Source organism: Polistes fuscatus, unplaced genomic scaffold, assembly GCF_010416935.1.
Source record: "Polistes fuscatus isolate 324 unplaced genomic scaffold, CU_Pfus_HIC Scaffold15, whole genome shotgun sequence".
Lineage (NCBI taxonomy): Eukaryota > Metazoa > Arthropoda > Insecta > Hymenoptera > Vespidae > Polistes > Polistes fuscatus.
The window spans coordinates 2,588,190-2,600,509 of record NW_025113053.1 but is presented as its reverse complement, the minus strand read 5'-3'; the positions used below and the strand labels follow the sequence as shown (position 1 = coordinate 2,600,509).

The 12,320-nt window shown below is 29.3% G+C and overlaps 1 protein-coding gene and 1 long non-coding RNA gene across 12 annotated transcripts in view; one reads left to right on the top strand and one right to left on the bottom strand.

The window, feature by feature from the left end:
* LOC122514429 (flocculation protein FLO11-like) overlaps positions 1-12,320 on the top strand; it is a 131,539-nt gene that overhangs the window by 98,057 nt on the left and 21,162 nt on the right. For 9 of the 10 annotated variants that reach the window (XM_043631247.1, XM_043631251.1, XM_043631246.1 and 6 more), the window contains 3 exons: positions 1,952-1,987; positions 2,648-2,850; positions 3,349-3,440. In XM_043631247.1, the coding sequence (XP_043487182.1) occupies positions 1,952-1,987; positions 2,648-2,850; positions 3,349-3,440 (331 nt within the window). The remainder of the gene's footprint in view (positions 1-1,951; positions 1,988-2,647; positions 2,851-3,348; positions 3,441-12,320) is intronic. The other variant, XM_043631253.1, reaches the window with a different exon arrangement.
* On the bottom strand, positions 671-4,765 carry LOC122514430. 2 transcript variants are annotated; one of them, XR_006303051.1, is made up of 4 exons: positions 4,697-4,765; positions 3,224-3,313; positions 2,612-2,775; positions 671-710 (listed from the first exon to the last, which is right to left on the bottom strand). It is a non-coding gene; the product is annotated as an uncharacterized LOC122514430 (long non-coding RNA). The 2 variants fall into 2 exon arrangements; XR_006303050.1 differs by lacking the exon at positions 4,697-4,765 and adding an exon at positions 3,820-3,934.

Here is a 12,320-nt window from a genome sequence, read left to right as displayed (position 1 = left end):
AGTATATATATATACAGTACTAACAATAAATAAAAGTATTTAAACAAAAATCGATTTTCTTCTAAAGCATTGTATAAATTTGTAAAAAAAAAAGTATGAGATTTCATTGAATTATTTTCTCAATTATATCTCTCTAGTCTAAAATTCAAATATATATATTAAGTTACTCGAATTAAATAAAGGTTCAATAAAAAAAAAAATTGTTTTAAAAAAATATAAATTTACTAAAGAAAAAAATTCAATAGAAAATTGTACGTTTTCTCTTACCTTATTTTTTAAAGGATTTACAACAAAGTATGTCATATAAGAAAATTTAATCTGAGCCAATAATTTTATTCGACACTGTATTTATAAATATATATATATTATTCGTGTATATAAGTTAAACGCATTACATATGTGTAGTATATCAATTTGAAAAAAGTTTATAAATGATAAATAATCGACGAATTTGTACACAGAATTAATATATATGTATATTTTATTAATATATATAATAATATATATAACATATATATTAATAATATTATTATAATATGTGGGATGCGAGCACCTCCAACCCAACTTTAAAGTAGGCGTTCGTGAGGAGATTGGACGGTGGGCCCTGGATAGCTCAATTGGTTAAAAAGCAGTCCAGTCGCCCGGAAAGCGGAAGATCCGGGTTCGAGTCCCGGTCCAGTCTGTCCAACAGCCCAATTTTTTCACGAATCCTACATAATATATTACTATTATAATATAATATAATATAATATATTAATATTATAATAATAATAAATATATAAAAAAAATATATTATATAAATATAATAAATTATATTAATAAAATTATTAATATATATGTATATGTATATTTGTTTATATAACTGCACATGTAAAATACGAATACGTACTTTAAGAAATGTTTGCTGGTATAAAATACGAGTCGAGAGAGAAAAGGACAGTTGAAAGAAACGGAGAAAGAGAAAGAGAGAGAGAGAGTGAGAGAAGGAGAGAAAATTGAAGCGTGAATAGATTGCTCACGTATGATATACAATGCATGTTTATAAGTAGAGTCAGTTCGCGACTAGAGAGTATAGGCGTAGGTGTAATAGAAAATGAACGACAAATTGCATGATACGCGTAGTTTCCGTACGATTAATTGGATTAGTTTTCTAGGAGCACGCTAATACGAATATTCGCACGAGGAAGGAAATATTGTTTTATCTTCTTCGACGATATTAATTATGTTCAATTTGCTTCCAACGTTTAATAATATGAAACAAATAAAGCAATTCAGGTATTGCGCACACCTTTTATTATATATATACATATACACGCGCACATATACACACACACGTGGCACTTATACACGTTCCTTGTATTCTTATCTCGTATCTTTCGTTTAAACGTGTGAGAAACATCAATTTAAAAAGCCATTTTATTGACAAAAGTGGTGACATTTTTATCCACTACTTTTGTTGCAATCATTATTATTATTTCTCTCAATCATTTCCCCTTGAAATTTCTTTGAAAACACTAATCCTGTCGACAATAATACGTCATGTGTGTCAAACACACACGACGCTCAATTTACTAATGAGTCTCGAAGAAATCACAAGGGGCACACGAACACACAGATAAATTACACACGTTACACACATAGATACATAGCATACACGTACACGTACACGGTTTTCTCGCTGCAATCGATTTTTTCTCACTTTTGATATCTTCTTATGTTTATTTTCTCTCTTTTTTCCATTTTTCTTTATTCCTTTCTTTCTTTTCTTACTTCTTTTTCTACTTATACTCCATTTTCTCTCTCTCTCTATCTTTTTCTATTTTTCTCTTTCTCTCTTTCTCTCTCTCTCTCTCTCTGTCCTTGTATGTGTTTTCTTAAAACTAATTAATTATCCCATACAATTCTTGCTTTTCGGCATAACACGTAGAGATTCTCGCGCCTTCTGTTTCAGGGAGATTTTACGAGATTCCAAACCGGTTGCTTATAGGTACGCTCGTCCCTCATTTTTCAGTAATTAGTATTACTCTTCTTCTTTTTTCTTCTTCTTCTTCTTCTTCTTCTTCTTCTTCTACTTCTACTTCTTCTTCTGCTTATTATTATTTTCATTATTATTATTATTATTATTATTATTATTATTATTATTATTATTATTATTATTATTATTATTATTAAATTCATATTAAATTATTATCTACGAGATATATACATACGTCTATTTTTTTTCTTTTATTTCTTTATTGACCACTGGACGAAATATTTTGTATCTACTAATAAATACTTGACTATGATAATACACACTTATTTTTTAATTATCTTTTTACACGCACGATATATTATTTATAGTATTTTTACGTATATCATCATAGTATATACATATATACTACTTGTGCGCAGTATTTTAGCGGTGTGCATAAACTCTGAAATTATATAAAGACAAAAAATGTATGATATAAGAAAAAAAAAAATGAATAATAGAAACACAAATGGTCCAGATATCTCGTTTAGCTGTTATTAGAACGTCAAAAAAAAAATTAGGATAATATTTTTGATCTATTTATCTTAAAAATAAGGAAAAACTATTGTCTCCGTCGTCCTCTTATTTTTGTTTTACTTTTTTTTTTTCTGTCTTCTTCTTCTTCCAATACAGCACCGAACATTTGACGGCTTCTTATCCTGGCTCGGCACGAAATTCGGCAGCGGGCTCACTTGCGAGTTCACGCGAGAGCAGTGCATCCCAGGATCCTGCATCTTATCGAGTTTTGATGTTGGGTGCACCTGCAGTTGGAAAAAGTTCCCTCGTATCTCAATTTATGACGTCGGAGTATTTGCACGCTTACGATACTTCTATCGGTGAGTTTGTAATATTTACAAGATTCTTTCTATTTTTTTGTATTGTTTTTTTTAGAATTCATAGAATTTTCTTTACAAATTAGTCAAACGAATGATACAATCATTTTCGAGTAATTATATTTTATATTAATTAAAATAATATTAAAATAATATTATTAAATAATATTAAGTTATATTCGAAAAGCAACAATATTTAAGCGAAAATAATTTTTGTTGTTTATTTCAATTTTAATTAATATTATTATAAAATTGTGTGATATATATATATAATTAATTAATTATATATATATTAATTAAAAATTAGCAAATATTTTCAATATATACGAAAGGTAATATAATTAGTGATTTGAACAGAAACGAAATTATATCTTACCATATATTTTATACATCCCAAGAGTGTTTACGTGTTCTTAACTCGGCAATATGATGTCCTTGTCCTTTCGTCCTCGCGTGACCATAACATCTATATAATATAAACATTTTTTCATGAATTTTCAGATGACGAGTCCGGTGAGAAAACTGTAAGCGTGTTGTTGGCCGGCGAGGAGTCCGAGTTAACGTTCATTGACCAAACGTGCACAGAAATGACGGTGAGTTTCATTTAAACTTAATTGATAAGATATCAAAGAAGAAAAATCATTTTTCAATGATTAATTGAAGAAAACCATCGACGAGGAAAATATATTGAAAACGAGAAAGAAGAATGTTAAAAATAAAAATAAAAATAAAAACGTACCCCCCTTGGAACAATGTGACAGTAGAAAATCTCAAAAAGTGAATGAACATTTTGAAATTTGAAATTAATAAATCATACGCGGTGACGTATGTATTAAAATTGATCGTATCGCCATTATTCAAATGAATTTAATTATTCAATAATTCGCAAGGCGATGTCATTAAATTTCAACGGTACTCTAATTGTCATATTCATTCAATTCATTATCATACATAAATGAAAAAGTGGTATACCTATAATATAATAGAATATCATTGATACCGATTTAACGTTATCAATGCTTAACTTTATCACTTTTTTCGAAAACAACCAAAATATAAGATACGTTTTGTAACATAACTTGAGACTTGATCAATTTTCTTTCTTCTTTGTTATCACACACACAGTCCTATGATATAAAAATGACGAAAGAAAAAGAAAAATCTTGCTAGGTGTCCCTATAGGTGGATATAATGGCCGTGACAGAGCGAAAGAGGAGAGGTACAGCGTTAATCGTATTTGTTCAGGGTCATATGATAGACAGTCGAAGCGTGTCTTTGTAGAATGACGAAGAAAGTTACAGTTAGATAGGTAAATAGATAGATAGATAGATAGATAGATAGATGGCCAGTAACGAATCAAGTGAAGTCAGGAACCCCCTGACTGTCAAAATATTACAGCCCACAAACTCGAGTTAAAAAAAGAAACAAACAAAAGTTTCAATAAAATTCCCCATTAAATTATTAACAAACAAACAAACGAGGAAAAGTAATCTCAAAATTCATATACCGCGAGACATTGAATAAATTCATTGACAAAAAAAATACAACTTAACTTTCGTGGAACCAGTTAGACCAAAAAACATTTTAAAAATTCGAAACCCTTTCCTGGGCCATTTAAATCCGTTATTGTAGATAGATAAATAGATAAATAGATGAATAGATAATTAGATAGATGGATAGAGTGAAAGATAAAGAGAAATAGATTTGAAGTTAAGGTAGAATGAGGAAGATAGTGAGATTTAGTTAGGTTCGGAGAAAATTAGGTAGAGGGTGGGTGGGTTGGAGGGAGGGGTGGCTTTCGAGAGTGATAGAGAAGAATTAAATTAAAATCCATTCTCGACGATTTGACCTGGTCGAGTGAGCACGCGAGTTCGCGCATCGTTCATCAAAAGAACGACGTAAAACTGGAACTACGTTCTCGATACCGAAAAAAGTGACTGGTCGAGGGATGTAGAAGTCTTGTATGTATAGTTGGTGGGGGTGGGAGTGGGGGGTGGTGGTTGGTTGGTTGGAAAGATAGAAGGGAAGGTAGAGAAGGCATAGAAAGTACAGATCGTTGTCATGCTTCGCTAGACGATTTCAATCGAATTCGTTCCTTAATTAAAAGCCTTCCTATGTGGGGGAGGTGGGGGAGAGGGGAGTATGGTGTTACGTGAGTCCACGTTGAGTCTACGTGTTGTGCTCTCTTTTTCTAGTCTCTAATATAATATAGGGTGTTCAAAAACAACAACAAAATCATTTAATATTAACATATACAATAGATTGAATAGAATACGCTATACTGGGTAAACAAAAAACAAGGGCTACTTGTCAGAATTGATTTTTTTCGGTAAACTCCAGCATATATATTTGTAAAGGGGATCCGTCCATTAAGATCATAAACTGTGCAAACAGTAAAACCTAATAATACTCGATAGTATTTTTAACCCCGCCGGTACTAACCTAACTTGACTTAATATCTTCATTCGATAGATTGTAATTGAATGCTGTAAATATACAGACACATACACGTATAGAAATTTCGGTTACTAATAGGAATAATGAAGGTAAATGTTTTAGTTAAGTTATATGTAGATATGATAGGTACAAGTTTAAATAAATAAAAAATGAAAATAGAAAAATCAGAGGAAGAAATAATTCAACGACAATTTTTTACGAATAACTAATTATTTTTTAATTTGAAGTTATCGTATAATATAATCGAAAAAGGTATTATTCTTCTCGTTGACTTATTGTTAAAAAATTCACTCGACACTATTATATAGGGAATAATCCGTTTTGAAGTAACTTTCCGAGCGAACGAGCAAGCATGTACAGAGTTTTGTCTGGTTTTTCCACCCGATAAATCGCGGTTCAGTTAGCCTACTTCTTGATCGCCTTAAAAAAAAAAGAAGAAAAAAAAGAAAAAAGAGAGAAAAAAAAAAGGAAAAAAGGAAAAACGTGGCCGGAAGTTTTGTGGCAAAGTTTAATCGATATCCAAGCCTGTCCTCCTATTTTATTCACGTATATATGTGTTCACATATATAAAGCGTCATGTATAACGTTTAATATCACTCAAAAAATTTTCAAACATATTTTTTTTTTTTTTTCAACTAAATGTAGAAATTACTTTTTCTGGTCAAATATTTTTTTTCTCTTTTTTTTTGTAAAAAAATAATATCACCGACTTATAATAAACCGTATTGCTGGATATTCGTTTACGTTCATTTCACTTGTTGCCCCCCTTTTGACTCTTATTAATGGTTTTTCGCTTTTATCATATTTTTTCCTTTGTTATTTATTCTGTCGAGAAAAGATAAATGCGGTCGTTCGTACAAATGACAAAAATTATCGTTCGCCGAGCACCTAAAACGATTCTTTACCTTTATACGTGAGAGAAAAGTAATAAAAGGTAAAGAAACGAGCTGGAAAAAATCGATTTATCTTAATTCTTTATATTTATATATGTGATTACGCGTTACTTTAAGATCGTATATTAATTTATCTTCTTTTCCTTTTTATAATTTTAATTAATTAACAGTGTAAGATTCTCGTTAGATCGATACGAGGAAGGTACTTAATTGTTTAATCGTTTAACAAGGTATATCACGTTTCCTCTTCTATTTTCTTTTTCTTTTTACCAACAAAATATAAAATAAATCTTTAGTTCTGTGTCTTTAATGCTTTTTCAATTTCCCATAAAAAATTTCAAGAACAATTATTACATTTTTACTATTTCTATTTTTCGAGAATTAATCGAAACACAGAATTTTTTTTTGTCCAATATTTTCATATTTCTTCGCAACTATCTTGACGAATTTATTTGTCGCGATTCACAATCGGATAGTGATAATCATTCGAGGAAAATAATATTTTATCTAACGCGAATAAAATAAGATGGTAGATATAATAAATGAAGGTTATCAGTAGATATGACCTTAAAGGAGGTTCCATCAGTATGAAATTTACTCTTCAAACAACCGTTGACATTTAATAGGGATGTTGGAGGGTTGTGTCTCGTATGAAGACAAAAAGCAGCAATCCTTCTTGACAAACTACTACATAACGTTGGATGGGAATGCTGAATGGGTAACATTCCTCGGCACCGTGACCATCATATATCGCAGAATTTTATTTTAAACGAAAATATTCTCAACGTACCTGACAATTACATACAAAATGTTTTCAAATCTGTGCGCTTAATAACGATTTTAATCGAGATAATGAAATATAATATATATGATTTATAAATCCTGTCCCTTTTTCCAATATCAAAATGACGAGTTTGCAACGTCTGAAAATTCAAAAAACTATCTAGGAACAAAAAAAATATATTAAAAATTAGGTAGGTCACATATATTTGATATTATTTATATATTATATATTATATATTATATTTTATGTATTAAATTATCGAATTTGCAATAAAACATTTTGACAAGAAGTGCACGAAAAAAAATATTAATATTCGAGAAAGTCCACTTTCCAGATAATTAAACATATTTTCTAATTGGGGAAATTAGATCAGGTTGTTTTACTCCTATTGTATTTATAATAATTATAATTTGAAAAAGTTTTATTAGTTTTGGAAACGTTCCCGTTGTGTTTCTGGAGATGTTTAAATAGGACTATACGTGGAATTTAATGTTTCTTATTACCAAGATTATATCCTTTGTTAGAAACGATAAAGAGTTAGAACAGTTCAATGGGAAGAGAGAATGTACTTAATAGGATGAATACAAGTCCGTTAACTAGAGTAATTCTTTGACAAGATATAATAATTCAGTAATACTTCAAACTGATGTTTGCTTTTGAAGTACGCACAAATTAGATTTAAAACCATGCACGAAATATAATAAATAAGCTTTATTTTTTTACGAAGTATTTTAATATATTAAAAAAAATTTATTAACAATTATATTAACAATATAACAATAATATATATATAATATTAATAAAATAATAATAATATTATAATAATATATATATTATTGTTATATTGTTAATATAATTTGAAATATATAAGATATATATAATATAGGTAGAGTGCATTAATGCATTAAAATAATTGTTAATTAATCGATACTAGTGTGTCTATTGTTGTCTAAAAGCTCGGAATATATGATCTGTGTACCTCCCCCTTCGAAAACCACTGTTGAACCGGGTCATTGTCCTCTATGAAAGTACTTTTTATTAAATATTCTTTATATGACTTTCCAAATAAGGAAATTCTATTTATTAAGAATTTGATTCCCTTTATACACATGCTTAATTTTCGGAAGGTCTTATAAACAACATTTAATAAAAGTATTTTCACAGAGGACAACGTCTCATTTCAACGGTGGATTTCGAAGGGGACGGTTCATAGATCATATACTCCGTGGTTTTAAACAACAATAGACGTTTCCTTCGATTAATTAACAATTATTTTAATGCACTAATGCACTATACTTATATTATAGAAAAATTTTACCCTCGATGTCATCATTGCGCAAGAGCATTAAAATAATTACATAAAAATAATAAAAATACTAAAATCAGAACGTTTTAATCTTAAATTCTATTTATTAGATGAAATATTCTCTTTATACACATGCGCAACGTTTGGAAGGTCTTATAAACAACATTTAATAAAAGTATTTTCACAGAGGACAATAATCCATTTCAACGGTATATTTCGAAGGGGACGGGGTTAGATCATATACTCCGTGGTTTTAAACAACGATACACGTTTCCTTCGATTAATTAACAATTATTTGAATAATTTAATATACTTTTACACATTTTAGTCGATAATCAAAGTTCGAAATCGGCAGGGGTAACGTAGAGAACTGCGACTGATTTTCTCATTCAAAGGTTTTTTCAAAGATGATAACATTTCTATGCAAATTGTGCGCCAAGTTGCTCAGTTTCATGGTTGCTTTGAGAGAAATAAAAAAAAAAGAAGATAAAAAAAGTACTCGCGAGAAAGACGAAGAGAGAATATCTGCGGTGGAGGGGGGGGGAAAGAAGAAAGGGAGAACGCGAAGTAACATGAAACGTCGATTATTTTTTTCCACCCTATTCCACCCTTTTCCATCCCCTTGATTTCACTGAGGATTTGCCAAATCCTTTGGCAAATCTATCATAATATCGACAGTTTCCAGCACGTCAACCACAGGTGCGCGTATTGTAAAACGATCTATCGATCTTTTCCTTCGATCTGATCTCCTCTACTTTTATTTCTCTCTCTCTCTCTCTTTCTCTCTCTCTCTCTCTCACTCTTTCTCTTTCTCTATCCGTCTCTTTTTCTTTTTCTTTTGCACTCTTTTACACTCGGAACGTATCAATGAAATTGTTCGATATCCTAGACACAGGAAACACAGAAAAGTTTCAATGTTGCTTTCAAAGCCCAAAATCCTATGCGACTGATTGAACGGTATAGTCATTTCGAAAGCTGACTGATATTATAAACTATAAAAAAAAAAAATAAAACACACAAATCACGTCGTGTCAATTGCAATAAAGAATATTCTTTTTCTTTTTTTTTTTTTGGATAGAGTTCTTTCAATTAATGTCAATAATAATATATATATCACTCGTTTTATATGAATGTAGATTAATTTAATTAATTTAATTAATCAACATATATTAATTTATTATCAATGTATGTGAAAAAGATATTATTTTTTAAATCGTTCTATATCAAGCATAATAATTATTTTAAATAAATATATATATAGATAGATACGCATTATTATTTCAAATAAAAATTACGTGTTCTATTCATTAATTTAATTAATCAATATATATTAATTTATTATCAATGTATGTGAAAAAGATTTTATTTTTTAAATCGTTCTATATCAAGCATAATAATTATTTTAAATAAATATATATATAGATAGATACGCATTAGTATTTCAAATAAAAATTACGTGTTCTATTTATTAATTTAATTAATCAACAATATATTAATTTATTATCAATGTAGGTGAAAAAGATATTATTTTTTAAATCGTTCTATATCAAGCATAATAATTATTTTAAATAAATATATATATAGATAGATACGCATTAGTATTTCAAATAAAAATTACGTGTTCTATTCATTAATTTAATTAATCAACAATATATTAATTTATTATCAATGTATGTGAAAAAGATTTTATTTTTTAAATCGTTCTATATCAAACATAATAATTATTTTAAATAAATATATAAATTATTGTATGTTTATATTATATATATATATATATATGTGTATGTAGTTATGAAGAGAAATTAGCATTTGAGTAAAGGAAAGCTCGAGTTTCGTAATGTATATCTCATTTGTATAAGCTTTCATTGCCTAGAGCTTTTAAACGATCGATTAATAGATATTTTATACATCAAAGAAACTCTCGACAAACGAAACGATATGGAAAAACCACGAGTATACTATCTGTTAAGGAAAAATCTCACGAATACTTGACATCAATGTTTTCCGGTCAATGAATATAAATACGAGGATGACACGATGAAATTCAATCATCTTTACCTCGATTCTTTACCGAGAAGGTCTTCTTTTTTTCTTTTTTTTCTTTTTTTTTTTTTCTAAACGATATCGCGTTCGTTAAAATATTCATAAGAAACGATGAAAATGAAATATCATCGATTTTTATTTCCTTCCGTAATCTTCCTTCTATAATAGTATCATTAAAAAAGTGTGAATGATAATATTTCAATGAATGATTTCAATTCACAATTAAATATCGTATATCGTGTCTGTCGTGTTATGGTAGAATGATCAAGTTCCCATTCAAATTTAACGTAATATACTTCTTACATTTTTTTTTCATTTTTTAACTACTAACACAAACTATAAAAAGTCAAAACAATGAAGGAAATAATTTCAATGATTTACCTTATCCACAAAATTCCTGATAATCGAATAATTTCTGCTTAACGAATAATAGTATATCATAGATAATATACAATCTATTAAGATATTTATGCAAAATACACCAAAATTCCATACTTTCAATTTCATCTAATGTGCATTGATGCATTATTAGCATGCATTATTAATGCATAATGCATTACTTAAACGCATCCTATTCTTTCCCCTTATCTTCCATATTACTTTATCATTATAAAAAAAAACCTTAATTGTATTATTGGTAGAAAAAAAAAAAGAAAACTCATTTCGTCTGACTATCATCCATCCATCCTATCCCTTTTCTATTCTCGAGGAAAAGATAAATGCTCGATGTTCACTAGATTTATTTCTTTCCATTGACATACTTGAGCTCGTTCTCGTCTCCCCAGAGTTTATCCCATTCGCAAAGCTATAATACACACATACACACTAAGATGATACGTTTTTCACATAAATAGTAGTAGTAGTAGTAAAGATATATAAAGATGTAGGTGCATTCCACATCCATCGCATAGGTCGCACGCGTCCGTGGCTTCTTCCAGCCACGAAACCACTCTACTCCTTTCTCCCCCTTCCTCCCCCTTTCTCTTTTTACTCTTAACCCTCTCTTTTCCTCCCTTTTCAACGATTCCCACCCCCCCCTCTCTCTCTCTCTCTCTTGTGAAGGCCTTCAACCCATACGTACACCACCCTTCTAGCTAGCACACTGCATTAAAGCACGTATGGAATATGACAGGTTCCATTAACTCGAGTTTCCTGCAACCCTCGGGCTACTATGCATCACGAAACAGACCTCGTCGGCTTGGCAGCTTTCAAAGAAACTTTTCTTTTTTTTCTCTTTTTCTTCTTTCTTTATTCTTCTTCTTCTTTTTTGCTTTTCTTTTTCCCTTCTTCTTCTTCTTCTTCTTCTATTTCTTTTTTTTTCTTCTTCCTTGAAGTCAGTGAGCTAGCCTATACTTATAGTTGCCCTTTTTTCTATTACCTTAATGTACGTATACGTATATTATGTATGTATAGTTATGTTCCAACTAAATACAAAGTCGGATTAGGTTCGTCTAGATTAGACTACATCCTAATTTCGGAGATTACCTTTTAATAATTTAATATGATATTATACTTTTAAATTGACCGTGCTAATTTCGTTAGAAATTAGTCAGGTTGTCGTTACAAATTCTAAACGGATTGATTATTTCTAACTGTTGTTGTAACATACGTTAGTTTGAATTTAAATAAATAAGGAATTTAATAATTTTTATTTTATAAATATTAATTACAACGCAGGATCGAATTAGTTAGGCGAGTATATTTTTAAATTGACCGTGCTAATTTCATTAGAAATTAGTCACGTTGGAGTTTACAAATTCTAAACGGATGATTATTTCTAACTGTTGTTGTAACATACGTTAGTTTGAATTTAAATAAATAAGGAATTTAATATATAACTTTTATTTTATAAATATTAATTACAACGCAGGATCGAATTAGTTAGACGAGTATATTTTTAAATTGAGCGTGCTAATTTCACTAGAATTAGTCAGGTTATCGTTTCAAATTCTAAACGGATTGATTATTTCTAAGTGTTGTTGTAACATAC